This window comes from Denticeps clupeoides, chromosome 4 (assembly GCF_900700375.1).
Source record: "Denticeps clupeoides chromosome 4, fDenClu1.1, whole genome shotgun sequence".
NCBI lineage: Eukaryota > Metazoa > Chordata > Actinopteri > Clupeiformes > Denticipitidae > Denticeps > Denticeps clupeoides.
In genome coordinates, this window is record NC_041710.1 from 25,819,000 (window position 1) to 25,836,887 (window position 17,888).

General features: G+C 42.8%; 1 protein-coding gene across 3 annotated transcripts in view; it reads right to left on the reverse strand.

Moving 5' to 3' along the window:
- sgcz (sarcoglycan zeta) overlaps positions 1 to 17,888 on the reverse strand; it is a 185,065-nt gene that overhangs the window by 142,314 nt on the left and 24,863 nt on the right. The window contains exon 1 of one of the 3 annotated variants that reach the window (XM_028975814.1): positions 13,579 to 13,646. The exons of the other annotated variants lie outside the window; for them this stretch is intronic. Within the exon in view, the coding sequence (XP_028831647.1) occupies positions 13,579 to 13,605 (27 nt within the window). The 5' untranslated portion in view covers positions 13,606 to 13,646. Of the gene's footprint in view, positions 1 to 13,578; positions 13,647 to 17,888 lie in introns of those variants that run through there. 3 annotated transcript variants of the gene reach the window in all.

A 17,888-nucleotide genomic window follows, 5' to 3' on the forward strand; every position in this document is an offset into this window, starting at 1 on the left:
CGACACAATAAAGTGCTCAAAAGCTTTCAGAGGCATGGTGATAGAGAGAGCAAGAGAGAGAAAGAAAGAGAGAGAGCAACTGAGAAAGAGAGAGAGCGGGGTGGGGTATGGTCAGACAGCAGCCATAGATCATGAGGTCGTGAATGCCGGATGAAGGCAACAAGGCCACACCTCATGAATCACAGCCCTCCACTTCCTCCATTCACAGCCCTCGCAGGAGACAGGACAGGGACAGGGCAAGGAGCTCTTTCCTCCATGAAATCAGCTGAGTTCATGGCTGAGCACAAGGCAGGTCAGGTGCCTGCAGGTTTTCACAGTAATGACTTTTAATGACTTCCTTTAGAGCAACTGGGAGAAGCAGGCAATTAAACATCAAGTAGAAATGTAGCGGTGTCTTACAATGTCTAAACAAATGTGAGGCAACGGGTATTTTCTAACCAAGACATACAAAGAATGAGAATTGGAAATATTTAGTTGAAGGTAGCCAATAATAATAAGCCAATTATAGGGGTTCTATAAATATTATGGCCCTTTATGGATTAGGTTCTCTGGACATCCTGTACCTTTTGTGATGTACATATTTCTTGAATGGAAATGTATGAATTACTATTTGAACAACATTGTAAGGCCAAACGAATGCATTACGATGCATTTAGTAAAGTGTAAATTGCATAACGTGATTGTATTTTTATGAGGTCAAGTGAGTTATTGCAGTCACTACAGAGCTATGCATTATGAAGTAATCTGGGTGGGCATGGGTGGTCTTTAAATGTGTCTTGCTAAGATTAAAATAGCATCTCCTACAGACGGCCTCACATTCACCATGCTGGCTGCCCCCCGAGGAAAGGAATGGATGAGTCTTTGTGAAAAAGAAAAAAGAAAAAGAGAGGAGAGAGACGTGGCCACCCCCACTCTTACCCAAAATGATGTCTCCGGTGTCCCCCATGACCAGCGAGGGAAGACTGTGGATGCTTGGGTTCTTGATGCCTTTGAAAATGTGTGTGTGTACATGTGTGTGTGTGTGAGTGAGTGTGAGTGAGAGTGAGAGAGAGAAAGGGGGGTTGGGGGCAGGGACAGGGAAAGGGTAATTTGGGGAGAGGTGCCTGAGCGAAAAGGACAAAATGGGCCTGATTTGATTCTGGATCTCGGCCGAGCACAAATGTTATGAAAGACTGTTTGAGGTGACAAGGAGAGTGGGAACATATCATGGGGAGGAAGAAAGAAAAAGAAAGAGGCGACGGTACCACAGAGATGAAAAGTGAAAAAAGTCAAAGCGATTGTCATTGTGAAACACTGCAGCGCAGCACACCGTGACACAACAAAATGTGTCCTCTGCTTTTAACCATCACCCTTGGTGAGCAGTGGGCAGCCATGACAGGCGCCCGGGGAGCAGTGTGTGGGGACGGTGCTCTGCCCAGTTGCTTCTCGGTGGTTTGGGGATTCGAACCGGCAACCTTCCGAATACGCGTCCGCTACCTTACTAACTGCTGCCCCACAAGAGAAAATGGGGTTTGGTACTTGGCTCGAGATGCTGGAGTTTCAAACACTGAAGAGTAGAAGGAAAACACACACACAATTGGGCCCTATCTGCACCCATTCTGGCCTTTAACAAGGCAGAAAAGAGAGCAATAAAGAGCGAGAGCGACAGAGTGGTGAAAAAGACAACAAAGCACGAAAACAGCTCTCTTAATCTTATTAACGGCAGCCATTTTATGGGTGTGTTGTTCTTCCATTCCCTCCCGGAGGAGCAGATGGGCAAGTTACGGCAGCTCCTGTCCTCCATCGGCGCTTTAAAGAGCTTTTTTCCCCGACCACTGCCTCAATTTGCACTTTTAAGACAGTGAAAAAAAAAGAAAAACCTTGAAATGTGTCAACCCATTTATCTCAATGGAGAACATTCATAAAAGTGTTTTTATCTGTGTCTTAAAAAGGAGGAATAAAGGCTGAACATTAAGCTTTGGCAATGATAGCTTCCTTCTGCAGCATCGCCCTGGTCCTGCATTCCCAACCTCCTGCTCTCCCTTTTTAATGGATGACAGGAATCTTCGGCATCGTCCAAAAAGGAAAACGCAGAACATTGGAGGGCGAAATGATGCAGGCCGAAGTTTGAGGATGGAGAGTTTTAAAAGCGCTGAGTCATTGGTTATCTGTTTTTGGCAGGGTTTAAGAAATATATAAAAATAAAAGAAAAAGAAAAGTTGCCTCTGGCCACTCTCCATCGCTCATCTAAGTGTCGGAAGGTTTGCTGCCCTCGCTCTTGTTTGCCGGTTAGGAGGACGCGGAGATGGAGGATGAAGAGGCAGTCTGGTTTGCCACTGTGTTTTTCCTCCCTCTCTCTGTGTTGGATTTTTTTTCCCCTCTTTTGAAGGTGAAGTGCAGCGACCCACGTTCATCTTCAGGAAAGGTTTGCTGCGGTTCACTGCAGATGATGGACGTGTCAAATGGTGAAAACGCCCAGGCCCCTAATGATGAGGAAAATAAATTGTGCTTCTGAGCGTAGGCGCAGAGGAAGGAAAGAGGATGAGGGAGGAGAAAGAGAAGAAGATAGAGGAAGAATAGTGGAGAAAAAAAAACACTTTTTAAAAAAGGAAAATAGAGAGCTGCAGGGTATGAAGTAATTGAACTTGAATCCGCAAAGCTGAACTGCATGCAGGCAAATGTGAAGAAGAGAGGGTAGGAGCTCCTCTCCTCTCGTTATTCCACTCATATTTATTCAGCGGGGACTACATCAGCAGAAGATCCAAGCCGCGAAATCCATCCAGAAAGTAGTGTGATCTTCCAAGCGCTGAGGCGTCCACTTTCATACATTTCCATGCTCTTTAAACCCGAGACAACCTGTACTATGCCGTGCTTGACGTGAGCTTGACTGCATCACAGACAGATGGTGGGTTCTCTATCTTTTGGCTCATTTTGTGGAATATATTCCCATGCCAACCTACTTACCAAAACTGAACTTGTTGGTAACTATGTCATGCATACCCTTAGTTTCATTAGATTCTCTGCTGAACATGAATTTCATGTACAAAGCTGAACTGAAGAAAATAAGAGCTGCTAAACAGCTCCTCCGTGCAATAACGCCCCACTTTAACTATTCCATTTCTTTTTGGAGATGCTATGGTGTTAAGTACATTAGCAACCAACGCACAGGAGTAAACTGTTAAAATACACAATCTTTTCATGCTGTCCATGCAGTTGGGCTGCTTTTGTCATGGTTGGCAGGTGTGACCTTCTCTTCTCAGAGGAAAAGTCCTCACTTCCACCTCCATTCTGTCCCCTTCATTTATACCCTTCTGCATTCATCTCCCTGTATTCAGCTCAAACAATGAACAACATTGCATTTTGTTTGGAATTTACATAACGCTGCTGTGGAAAAAGCCGCTCCTTTTTTTCTAATTTCATTGTGAAGGGAATCTAATGAGGGGGATTAGCGCTTAACTACCGTTGGGGTCCGGGGGTTGACTTGCCGATCGATGGCTGGCCAGCGTCTCCCCCCACCCCGCCCTTCTTTTCCCATATCCTCCGCCCTTGGTGATAGCATAGCTTGCCATAAAACCTGAGCACACCCACACATCACACTCCACGCAACCTCATGGTTGACATATGGATGCACATAAATAGATAATCGCACTCCCGCGTGTGCTTTACCGCAACCCTCCATCAACCCTCCCGCAGTTGTAGAAGCCCGGGTGGGGTTGGCCTACGCACTGTTCACCTGTAGTGGCGACTAATCAACGCTCCGCTGGCGCCGGGTAGGAAGCCCTCCGTGTGGGCGGAAAGCGGGCCGCGCCAACCTGATTACCTCTCCATTGACAACCGCAACGGTTGTCACCGGCGCGGAGATCTGGCGGGACGAGACGCGAGTCGACTGGAGCAGTAATTGTATCTTATATGCAAAATGAAAAAAGGTCACGGGAGATTGGTGAGGGGCCGACGTGGGCTGGCGGGGGCGAGCAAGGACAGATGAGGAGCAATCGACATCCTTCCCCACTGCTTCATCCATTCAGCTCCCGAAAGCCCTGCTCCCATAAGCTGTCGATGGGCAATCTAATCTTCTGCGGGAGATGCAATCTGCCTCTGCCGAAGACGCGCGCCCCGCACCACACATATGCACACTTAAACACACACACACACGCGCGCGCACGCTGACGGAAACACACTTGTATATCAGTTAAGGGACGGAGATAGCTGCACAGAGAGACTTTCTTCCAGCTTGGCTGTTACGATATTAATGTTCTCCTCCAAATGGCGGCAATGAGGCCATTGAGCAAGTCACACAGTAAAGTTCTGACTGCTATACTGCTTATTCAAGTATGACTGCCTGCTGGCTGCGCTGCCAAGGCGATCCGAGGGCTGGCTAACTGGCTAACACCTCTGATCAAAGGGACGAGGGGTGCACTGACGGGCGCAAGTTCAATCTCTCTCCAATCTCCTCAGGCCGATTTCAATTGCATTAGATGAGCTAGACAAAAGGGAGGGTGGCAGGGAGGATGGGAGCAGAAGAAAAGTAGCTCTTCTTAGTTATTTTTCACAGGAGCACGGCTAAGAGCACAGTTCAGCGGCCCTGATTTCATCATGACTCGCCTTGCACTTAAAAAAGCTTAATGACATTTCTGCTCGGATTCCTGAATGAGGGCTTGAGAGGGGCCTGGTGGGGTCACCGGGGTCATCCAGCATGTTTCCAAGAGACAAATGAAGGGGTAGAGATGGACATATTCTTACATTCTGATATGGCTTCTTTCATCAGTGAGACAATTTGAAAATACTTTAAAAGAATGGTCCATTCAAACTATACACACACACACACACACACACACATATATGTAGATATTTAGATAGTTTAGATATCTAGTTATCAGTTGACTTTCATGAATCTCCTTATCAACATATCGTTACTCTGACTGAATAGTTTTTTTATATATATAATTACCATGATTTACTGGTCGCCATGTATCCGCTACCCACCTGCCTGCCTACTGAATGGCATTGCTTAGCAACAACATCAACAGCTGTATCATGAGCAGAACTATTTTTTTTTTACACAGAAATCAAAATGTTATCATTGTGTGGTTCTATAGATACCATTCATGTATAGTACCTGCTGAACCCTTCAACTCATATGATTCTGTAACTGTGTAACTGACATACATTAACTGCATGGAATAATCAAATGTCTCAAGGGTGTGAGAACCTTCAATCATGCCTATGTACTTTTCCCATAATAAACATTATTATGGATGTCAGAAATAGTTGTATATCAATCAAACAGGGCTGGGTGGGTATTTACAGTAGATTCTCCTCTACAAGATACAGATAACTTGCAAGCTCTAGTCTGTAGTTGCAAATCTAGGAGATGTGATATTAGCAAACATCATCAGTGTTAAATGGTCCCCTATATTGGTCCCCTAATATGACGATTTCACTTTCTGAGATTATTTAACATTAATATAAATTTCACTAGCCTGTCTATGGTTTTGCATTAGCTAGAAATGGTGATATGTATTAAGAGTGCTTTGGTCATTCTGCTTTACCTCTCAGAGATCGTCAATTATAAGGGGAAAGGTTACATTTTCTCATGCTATTGTCCACCCAGATAATATCCCACCCCTCCCCTAAAAAAATCATGGCTTGAAACCAACCATCATGGCAAGTGAAGAATTGCAGTTGCTTGATGACTGGATGTAAAATGTCATAAAATGTATTTTCACAGTTTCGTCACGTGAAACGAAAGAACCAGTGGATTGATTAAAAACGGCAACACAACTTCCTCTTTGTGCCTGTTTGTGCCATTTCCACAAATGCCCGCTCACATCTATAGGCCACTTTCCTCCTCATTTGTATTTGAAACGACAAACATGGAAACAGTGCGTCCTCTGGAAATCTCACTGTGGGATTGCCTAAAAGTGTCTGTAATTGTACACCACAGCTGAATTTCGGAAAGAGACTTCAGATACAGTATTAGGGGACAAGACCAATATAAAAGCAAAAATAAATTCATAATAGGGGACCTATAATTGTTATGTCTTATGTAGCCCCTTAAAAACCATGCCTTCTTTGTCATTTTGTGCTCATGCAGCTTTTATTTTTGTTTCTGCAATATATATTATTGCTTAATTTCATGTGTCAATGGCCTGGTCTGGACTGATACTCATAGCAAAAATATTTTAACAATTACACCGTAATAGACAGTAACAAAGTACATGTATTTTTTCTACTACCAATGTATGTACATTTAGGGACACTTTTTGAATTCCATCAAAATCAAAAAATTGTGAGTGGTTAGAAATTAATAGGTCAAACCTAATAAGCATGCAGACATATGTACACATATGCAGTAGAGACTGACTTATGTCCTTTCTTTCAAATGTAGGCAAATACTGGTTCCTATTAGCGTTGCAGTGAAACTAATTTAAAAACAGTTTATTAAAAACGGTTGTGCCAAGTGTGTGTGACATTACAGTCCCTTCACCTAAAACGAGTTGACTACACAAAAGTCCTGTTACAAAAAATAAAATGGAGCATTACAGCCATAATTATTACAATGATGGACATCTTGAAGTCTCTGGATATGTAAATGAAAATAGAAAAGGAAATGTAAAGGAATAAGAGGATAATAAATCACAGTACTTTTTACTTTTGATACTTAAATACATTTGAAAGCAAATTTACTCAAGTGAAAGTTGCAAGGGAGGACATCAATTTGGCTTTCTACATTTAGTGGAGATATATCTTAACTTGGCTGTTTGTTGTAATTGTTGTGTGGTTTGTGTGCTTCATCAATGCACTGCCCTTGAATGATGAAACCATATTCTCATTAGTGGCCCATAAATGTTCTACTTCAAATCAAAGCAACATCCATTTGAGATAATCTAATTTAATTGGGGGCAATTTTCATCTCTGCTTCCCTCCTGTTGCAAAGCAGCACCTACCCTCACATGCAATGAGCGGGAAGAGCGCTCGTGTTTAGAATGGGCCCGACTGCATAAACTACTGTAGGCCATGATCGCAGCCCTTTGATCTCACCATTTCCAATGCTGCATCTTGACAATTACATTTGATCAGGGTGTAAAAAGGGTACGCTTTAGATTTGGGTGGGAGTTGAATGAATTCAGACCATGTAGGACGGGAGAAAAAAACTGAGCGAACGTGAATTATTCATATGACAGAGAATAGAATTAAGAGTGAAGCTAACGGGAATGGTTGTTCTGTTCCTATGCTGTTTAGCAAATACAGTGTGATGGCAGATACCTAGTTTAGCAATGAAAAGACCTTCAGAGGCATTATATTCAATTATTTCAGATGCTGTAAATTCAGAGAAGGAAAACAGTGGCCTGCAAAAACACTGCCAATGAGCGAGAGTACGTTTTGATGCACAACACAGTCTACATGCATGCGTGTAACAGGTTACCCACATTCCCGAAGTTAAATCTCGGGAGCAAAATCCACAAAGCTGCTGGCTCGACAACACTGTTGCTATGATTGGGGCTATCTGTTTGATGAGAACAGCTTTGCCTTCCATTCTCTCCCCCCTGTTCGAGCTCTCTCTCTCTTGCATGAGCCTAGATTAAGTGAGGGGGAAACTCCACCAGCTACTTCAGAAGATGCAGTTACATTACAAAGCTTCCCTTTCATCTCGCACACCCCAATCCCACAGGATAAAGCAGCCAGTACCTCCATACCTCTGCCTCTCCCTCTGTCTCCCCATCTCTGCAGTGTGAAAGCCAACCTGGTTTGACCCTAGTGCTTTCTGCGCCGGCCCCTGCCCCAGCCATTCAAAATGTATGCCGGTGAGTGAAAAATAACATAATTTTTTTTGGTCTTTATTAGTGCCATAGTCCTGTTAAAATGAATGTAACATAAGAAAAATTATCTAGTCATTAAGCCCATTTATGAACACAGTTTGTATGCAAAATAAATACAATAAGAGGCAAAAGAGATGGGATACACAATAGCATTGTAACAAATAAAATAAAAATCACATCAATTCACATTAAGATTATGAAAAACAACTCAGTCAGACTATATATATATATATACCACTTCAAGACAAATGTGTTTGAATATTTAAATGTAAAAAAATCCAGATACAAAAGCACTAATGCAAAAATAAATGTATAATTATAATATATATTTTTGTGTATTTTTAACAGAAACACATTCAATATATTTTAAAAATCTAAATAGCATGTTCTCTATATCTTGCTTAGGATACAAATAAAGGAACTGGGTTGAGCTGCGTTCAGGACTGATTCCCTCTGGAGGCCTAATGTTGGATATGGCTCCATCGGCGATGTGGCTGTTCCCAAAATCGGTCTGAGCCAAAGGACTACATGCCCACCCTCTGACTTTTATCCAACCGTGGTCACTTTCCCTCACAATTTGCCCAGGAAATGCAAACAAGCAAGGCTCGTTGGTTTTCTGGGGATTTTCCAAGGATTAGCCCGGGAAGCCAGAACACTGCAGATAATAGCCTCTACTTGTTTACGCCACCAGCTATGTGTTGTCATTGGTTTTTTTTTTTATTCTGTTTTTTTTTTTACTTTTTTTTGCCAATTGGTCAGAGGGAAACTTTATCGTCTGACTGGGGATTCACAGGGGAACTGGAAAATATTGAGAAATATTTATGTATGTATGGCCCAAAGCCGTGAAGTAATTAAAACAAACAAGGTGGTGCTGTGTGCGAATGGCTTATACGATTCAGAAACAAGAATGCAGTAACGCTTGGTGGTAAGGTGAAAGCCGCTTTTCAAAGACTATTATATGGAGCGCTGGGCAGAGTTTAGAAACCACAACTGAAGATGTATGATTTGAGAGAGACTTTAGAGTCGCATGATTTATTTACTGCTCAGTGACAACATAAAATCGCTGCAATAATTAATGTTTCTGGGGATGTGCTTGTTTTTGACACACAGCATTCAAAAGGGTAAAAGAAGGTTTCCTGTTTTATCTGTTAATTTATGCAAATCCTAATTAACACCTTAGACCCTATACTAATGAACAAGACTCAAGCTTACTATGTAGGGCTGCGCTTATACTGTAGTTGCCAACAATCTATATGGGGGACAACCCCCCCCCCCAAAAAAAAAAAAAAAAACATTTCAAACACATTAGTACAGAATGCCAACGCTGTTAATCACAAGGGAAAAAACTTACATAATTAATTCCCTTAGGCAAAATTATTTGTATTAATATGTGATTGATTGTGCAGCAATGCATTGAGTGGATCACCTCTGCTCCCTTGCAGATATTGCATTTTTGCGTACAGCTGATGACCGCAGCCCATCACTGCAGTGAAGAAGTAAAATGCCGTTTCTGGTCCAAGCAGAAGTCCCATCGGCGACGTGGCCCTGACTGACAGCATGATGACTGGAGGACGTGGCCTCTGAGGGACACTCTATTACCACACAAGCAATCACGGCGGCCCTCATGAATAATCACGGCAAATCAAGTTTTAGCCCAAGTGGCTGCCTCACAAAATGGCCGCCTGGACTGTACAGATAACGGGGCCTCGTCTAACATGAGGAGAATCTAGGTTTAAGAGGGAAAGTCGCAAAAATAAATAAATCTACCTTGTAAATGTTGTATTTTTTAACTGGAGGCGCAACAACATCATATAGAATTGGTAGGGGGAGGGTGGTATTTGGTGAAAAATGCATAAGCAGTGCAACCTGAATATGAAGCAGATGCAATCCACATATCCACACATAAGCCAATGCATAAACACGCAGCGAGATAAGAGGTGAGGCAATGCCCTAAATGAAAAATATGGATGGAATGGGGTCGTGTGAAGATTTATAACAAGGCACAGAAGTACATAAACAAACACTCGAGCTGTCCGTGGGGAAAAAATTGATTTGAAGAAATGCCCCGCTGTGCAAATTAAATGTTAAGAGAGCTAGATGTGTAACTGTGTGTACTAAAATGTGATCTAAAGAGGTACAGAGAGCCATGGGATGCAATGTATCATTTTAAAGATATACACATATCTATCAGTGTCTGCTGTAATGAATTGGCCTAATGGAGTTGTTAGCACATCGTGACATTCCAATTGCGTTGGGACGGTGCAAGGACTTTGATCATATAAGTAGTGTGTAATAGCTTTGTAAATGTCAGAGGGGTTAGCAAGACCGCACAAGACAGTTCTGCACAAACCCTCGGTATATAATGTCCGAGAATGGTGTATATGAGATTGCATATGGTGCATATGAGGATCTGGTGTACGAGAGAACTAGCACTACCTCATAGCGCTAGTTAAAATGAGAAGCTAGATGGAAAAGTTGCTGAAACCCTTTTCTTCTTATTTGGCCACAATCCGAAATACTGCAAGTCAACAAAACTAGTTTTTCTTGTGAAAAAAGATTGAACTGACAGTAACAATGAGAATGCATTTTAACAGCAGTCCATTGACATAGAATAAAGCAGTAATGTTTGCAAAATGCTACAAACAGCGGCATTACACCGGTAGCAAGTGATGTGTCTTGATTTGGAGCTTCAGAGTGTGTGGCGTCAGTGAAGTGTTAAAGTGCAGGCAGACCGGGACCAAGTTGAGCAGCTGTTTTGTCCGTGTGTGTCGGCTGAGGCTCCTGAGCCATGCGCTAATCACGGCCCCTCCAGACTGTAATTATCGTCCATCGCCCTCCTCAAACACCCAACATCGGCCCACTCCTGCACTGCGCACAGTCAAGCCGTTGCCGAACGGCCTCTCTGCCGCAACGGGGTACAGTGGAGGAGGGCGTGCGCCAGTGTGTGAGTGCATGTTCCAAACGTCACTGTCCGTGACCAAAGTCGGTGGACTACTGCGAGTCAAAGATTCAAGTTCTGCTACAGAACTTACAAAGAAGTCCCTACTTGTTACTGGAGAGACCAATTTGCTCCCTGCGACTGTGCTTGAGTGGTCTGTTTTGCCAAGCACTCCATGTGAGCGCCATGATTGAACTCTCCGGCAGTGCAGAATCGTTGGCTCTGCTTTAAATGCTGTATTGGAAAGGGGAGGAGAAATGCGGGGTGCTAATGCCCTTGAGATATAAGACTGGTCTTTGCATCCAGATGTCGCACTGTATTTTTCGGAGTGCTTTTGCCAGCTTATTGTGACGCACACCGAGGCTGTTGGTAGGAGCCCGGTAATGACGTCTCTGCTGTGGGTCACCGCTCCTATTAACACGAGCCACAGGAGCAGCAAAGCATGTTTTAGAGCTGTTTTCCTTCCTACAAGGAGAGCGAAGAAAGATGGATCTGGAGCAGGAAAGAGGCAGAGATTTAAAATGGCAAACAGCGTCTGCATCATCGCTCTTTATTTTCTCTTAGAGAAAGGCCAGGAAAGAAAAGGTCAAAGCGACAGGGTCCAGAGAAGGCCAGCCAAAAGTAAACACTTCTCCCTGATGCGGCTGCCGCCCCATGGGCTCATGGGTAGCGTCTGTGTCGAACACTGAATAATTCTTCTTCTCTCCTCTGCTGGATGCTTGCTGTAATTTAGCGGAGAAAAAAAAAGGGAGGAAGTAAAAGAGAAGGGGGAGGAAATGGATAGTAAGGTCGCACGATTCTTGGCAAGGCAACCACAGTTCCAGTAGTAAAAGCAGGCAGTCCACTGAGGCCCTACAGCGCACAGACATTTCTGCCACAGCAAGTCCGTACCAGGCTAACCACCTACCGGTCCCTCTAGGATTGCACAGTTTTGCAACAATTAAGGCAAATTTAACCAACCGGCAGGAATTCTGAGGGACCCTGCAATTTTTTTCCAACCTTTTCTGCAAACCAAAAGTCGACAGCAGCTCCTGTTACTACAACCATTCTACATTTACATTTACAGCATTTACCAGATGCCATTATTCATAGCGACTTACAATCAGTAGTTACAGGTACAGTCCACCGATGGAGCAACTTAGGGTTAAGTGTCTTGCTCAGGGCCACAATGGTAGTAAGCGGGATTTGAACCTGAGTCTTCTGGTGAGTGTGTTACCCACTAGGCTACTACCACCCCGTACCACCCATTCTGATGAAAACATCTGAAACTACAGAAATAGATTTGTCAGATTTGTGCCAAAATTATTAAACAAAATTTCCCTAATATCAGTACGGCATTGAAATGTAAAATAAGAGGTTGGAAGTTTGACAAAACATGTTTTTGCTTACTTCTCGCTCTTTATCATTGTTGCTTGTGATACTGATAGTTCCGCTGCTCTTTTTTTTTTTTTACAGTTTCACTGCAGGCCTTTCAGTCGCTCCGCCCCGTTTTACATTTACGCTGCCTTAGAATACATTTGGACTTTTGGCACAATGTTCTCAGGTGGGCGGGGCTTCACCTCATTGGCCAGCAGGTATTTGAGTGACAGCTCCGTTACCCAGAACTCTATCACTGCAAGATACATGGGCTTCAAGAACACGCAGAGTAGCATCAGATATTAGCCATCATATGGATCGCATCATAATTAGCGTATTTAATAAATTCTTACAATCGGCTAATCGTGCAGTTGATCGTGTGCACATCTCATTCCAAATATATCATATTGTTGTTGTGTTGTGATGTTCAGCTCTTTTCAGAGTGCCTCATATTTTAACCTTACTTGGCAATTATGATTTATCAACACATAAAGCATTCATATTTGGCAAGTCAGGCTAAAATATGAAGCTAATGATGCCACAAGAGCCGTCTCTCTGGCCAATGAGGCGAAGCCCCGTCCACACGAGAGCATTGTGGCAAAAGTCCAACCATATTCTCAGGCAATGTAAATGTAAGCAGCTGATAAAGCCAGCAGTGAAACTGTAAAAACGAGCAGCATAACTGTAAGTCTCACAAGCGAACATGAAAAAGAATGAGATATAAGAAAAAATGCATGTTGTCAAAATTCGAACCTCTTACTTTAAAAGTCATATTTTCTTTTGATATTAGGACAGTTTGTTTCAAAATTTTGCCACAAATTTGATTCCATACAGAAAGGGAAAGATGTAACAGCTATTGCAAAATACTGAAAAATGCTTCTCACTTCACAACACACAACACATGCATACACCGATCGGCAGGAAGCACAGATCAGGAATGTCATTTGCCAATAAAAATGACTGCTGAATAGTCCTGCAATTTAATGTAGCAAAAAGCATTGCAATTTCTAAGCACATTACCAATACAAATTCACACAAAGTTCTGGAGGGACTGACAACACACTATAATACAGGAATGGCAAAAATTTGGGCTCGTAATTAATATCACTATTCTCACTTTTAGACCTGGATTGTTCCTTATCATGCCTGATATCATATAACACAATGGTGTCATAGTGGTGGTATAAAACTACTACTTCCTTAGAGGAGTGTTTTTTTACACAGTTGCATTGTCCTCAGTGTGATTAAATGCAAAAAAATGTAGGCTATTTTTCTGATCTTCCTTGTGCTTCATATGGTGCAACGTGTTGGTTGGTGGTCATCATTGTTCACAGCAAACGGGAATGAAGCACTCCAGTTAATTTGCCGCCCTCTCAAGTGCAAATGCAGACAAATTGAGACCGCTCTCAAAATCAGATTGAACCGAGGCCTGAATCGAGCTCGCAATATGAATCAGACAATATACGCAACGCTGGCGAACTGCACCTGCGTAAGGCGAGAGGATGGTGTCATGATCTCTGACGCCCGCCGATTGGTCCTGAATTCAAAGTGCACGGGCCAGCGTCTGCAGACAAGAAAGCGAGGACAGCGGCACTCGTCCCCTAACAGATGTGTAGCTCCTGCTGGCCCCACATTCAACTGACAGACCGCTGTGTCAAAGCCTGCTCCATCCACTCCCATCCTCCTCCCTTCCTTTATCCTCTTTTCCCCCAGTCCTTTCATTTTCCCTGCACTCCTCGGCTCTCCCTTCTCCCCTCTCATTTTTTGTCCAATCATTTCTCTCCCTCCCCTCTCCCTGCAAGCCTCCTCCTTCCTTCCCTCCCCACCGCTCCCCTTCTTTCCCTTTCGGACGCGCTCTCCTTCGGCAGCGAACAGGGCCTCGTTACGCTTTTATTAGGACAGAGGAGTGGGAGAGAGCAGCGGGCCTTTGCTGTGACGTCTCCACGACAAAATGACACTTTCCGTGGGGGAGCCGACCGCCTTTCCTCGCCCCTTTTACATTGCTTTTTTTTTTTTCTCGCTTCACCCATTTGACGGAACAACATTTTGACAGAAGCACTTGACAGCTGGCTGTGTTTTTAGTTCGTACCTTTGAGCTGACATGACACATTCTCTGTGCCTGTGTGTATGTGTGCGTGAGAGATCGTCTACTTGGGTGATCAGGTGCCTTCCTCCAAGCGTTCCCTTCAGGTTGTTAAATTTGCTATTTATAAGCGCCGCAATGTGTAAAGTCACACAGAGAAGAAAAAAAAGTGTCCCAGATAAAGATATTCAGTCAAAACTGCATCCTGAGCCCTGATATGAAATGTTTGCGTACGAACCGCACGGCAGCTTGCCAGTCCACAGCATTAAGCCGTGCAGATTACGGGCTAATAGAACCAAAGCTTTGTATAAACAAGGCCGTGACACAACAAAGTCACAGATAAAAAAAAAGCACAAAAATCAGATCACTTCACAAAGAAAACTTTACAGCGATTTGTCCCTAGAAAGCGACGCTGCATAACGTTTCAGGACAAAACTCTGAAGCGGTCAAGTTGAGCGTCTAAAGGATCTTAGTTGTTTTCCTCTGAGCCTTGAAGAGAAGGGGCAGAATAATTTATCCACATTATTTGGCATGGACAGGATTCGGCTGTCTCCATGTAAGCAGCACCAGAGAAGGGGACAAATAAATATATAAATAGCAGCGTTGGCTCAACAAAAGGAGGCCCTATGAGAGACACGGGTGATGGATTTTTTTTCCCTTTTTTTTTGCAATTCCACCAAAAAAAAAAAAAAAAAAAAGAAATAATAGAAAGAATGGCTGTCTGCTGTGTCATACAGTTAGAAGATGAAAGTGGGTACATCAAACAAGCCTCATTCTTGGTGACACAAAAAAAGTTACCAAATGTCTTCCTTATTACAGTATGGATGACAGTGTTTTTTTGTTTGTTTGTTTGTTGCCATTGGGGAATTCTGGCTGAGTCTCCTGCAGTCTCCGGAATCGCATCACAGAGCGGTTGCACGCTGAGCGTGCGTTTCTCGTCTCTGAAAAACAAACACACGGACGGCATGCATAGAAATGAGGCCTTGAATGCCTCCATAACTGGGCCCGGGATACGTCACTAAATGTCAGGCCAGTGGCGCGTGGGTTGCAGCGCTGACGTCGGCACACACTTGCATCGCATCATGAAGGCCTTCTACCAACTGCTAGATATGGACCAACTGTGGTTTAAGACTAAGAGCTTTATTAGGATGTTGCACATGGAGCTTGTTCACTAGTACAATGTCAAAGGCATCCTCACATTTTAAACAAATTAATAATAAAAAAAACGAGAGAATCTCTTGATATTCTGTATCATGAAGAAACAAACATCACTACTCATTTTGTTGGTTTCTAAAGTCACTCAAAGCACAATCTTTAATAATGCTTCATAAAGTTTAACATGGTAAAAGTCTTATTGATGATTGACAGCTCTCTCAACCCCTTGTTTAAGCCATTAACACACCCATTATGTGCAAAGAAGTTTAAGAGACATGAAGGTAGTAAACAAGGTTTAAACCTGTGACTTTATAGGTTATTTTGTTACCCACTAAGTTACCAGACTACTACCAACCAGTTGCCAGAGAACCCAAAATTCACCAAAAAATGTATTGTCCCAACTACTTAACTACTACTACTTATTAGGGTGCTAGCAGCCTAGTGGGTAACACACTCGCCTATAAACATTACTACCATTTTGTCCCAAGATACTTAACCCTAAATTGCTCCGGGGGCTGTCCCTGTTACTACTGATTGTAAGTCGCTCTGGATAAGGGCATCCGATAAATGCTATAAATGTAAATGTAAACTTAACATTTGTAATACAAATCTCATAAAACCTATTTGTAAAAAGTTCTCATAATTTACGTTCTCCTCCCTCCTCCTCTTTTTATCTCTGGATTCAGTCATTGTAATCAAATTTTTTAACATTACAAATGGCATCTCTTTTATAATCATCTGAGGACCATGTCTGCAAACATAACTGATCTATGTAAAAGCAAAAGTTGCGTAATTTAATAGTTAATCAGAATTATTTAATAAAACATGGGAAACCCATATTTAATTTGTATATATTGCAGATTCATTGCTGTTTATTGTTGGATGAAGGAACAGATCTGGTCCTGCTGTTATGTCCATATTTGGAAAAACTGTTTAGCACTTTTTTCTAAAAGTCTGAGAACTGTTGATGAATGTGTTCTATTCCAAATTATACACAAACAAATTCATAACTAATTTAATCAATGATGCACCAAATCCTAAAGTGATGAGGAATAGTTTTATAGAGCAAGTCTAGTGTAATTTGGGTGGTAGTAGCCTAGTGGGTAACACACTCGCCTATGAACCAGAAGACCCGGGTTCAAATCCCACTTACTACCATTGTGTCCCTGAGCAAGACACTTAACCCTAAGTTGCTCCAGGGGGACTGTCCCTGTAACTACTGATTGTAAGTCGCTCTGGATAAGGGCGTCTGATAAATGCTGTAAATGTAAATGTAAATTTGATGTGAACAGTGGAAATGAAGAAAGTTTTGGTCCGTTCACATTAAGTTCTGCCCAGCCCTTTGTGGCCACAGTCCAGCTTCACTAACACAATGGGCTGCATTATTAGAATTATGAGGAAGAAACTGCATGCGTGCTTGACTTTTAATTAGCCGAGTCAAGGAACCTGGCTCAACACAAGTGTTTTGTCACTTGTGAGCTCATGTGCATGAATGTTCAATGAGTTCAAAGCACTGGGCGATAGTCATAATGACGATTCCCCCGTAATCCCTTTTTAATGCGACCTTGCAAATTAACATATGGTAGAGTTAATCAAATTACCAAATGACCAAAAAAATGTTCCAGGTCAGTTACAATGGGCTTTGTTTTCGGTGTAATGTAAAATGTAAAATGTGGAAAACTTTTGGCTGTTTCTTCCTGTCACTTTGCTCATTGGGTGTTAAGGTATCATGCGACCAAAGGAACTGAGGGAGAAGCCGAGCAGTGGCAATTTGTAATTGCTTTATCCATGATTCACTGTGCTCACTTGGCATAATAAAACCAATGGTGAAGTCCCCAAAAGCATAGCTCATTTCCATTTGATGCTCCTGGTGGTCTCTCAACCACAAACTAACAGCACTTGCAAAAGCAATGAAACGAGTCCAGAGCAAGATGCCAGATTTAATGGCGCACATATATGAAAAGTGTTTATCCAAAACCTAAAGCTTACAGTAAAGAGTTTGGGTTAATTACATTCACCAGCTATCCTCATCATTTAATCACACGCACAAACACATGCCTGCACACGCCAGTAGCCCTGTGCATCTCATAGGGAGAATAATCGTTGTGGAACAGCCCCGGGAAGGCAGGTCTGTTTGGTTAATTACTGACAAACACTTCATTTCTGGAAATGAGTAATGAGATGACTAGTCAGGCATAATGCACTGACCCATGTTTTAAGCACTTAAAGAAACAGCAATTTGCTTTAATTACAGGTATGACTCGTTTCCCACAGGCCAAACCATGATCCGATAGGCTCAGTCCAATGCTGCACAAGGATGCATTAGCATGTAATGCGAAGAAGCAAGATCAGAACAAATGGCAATGTGGCAATGAGGGCTGTATTTGTGGGGGTAGTGGTTGTGTAGGGTAAAGAAGCAGCTCATAATCGAAAGGTTGTGTGTTCAAATTCTGAACTGTCAAGGTGCCACTGAGGTCCCCTTGAGCAAGGTACTGTCCCCACACAGCAAGGCACAGTCACCGTTCATGACTGCCCACTGCTCACTAAGGGTGATGGG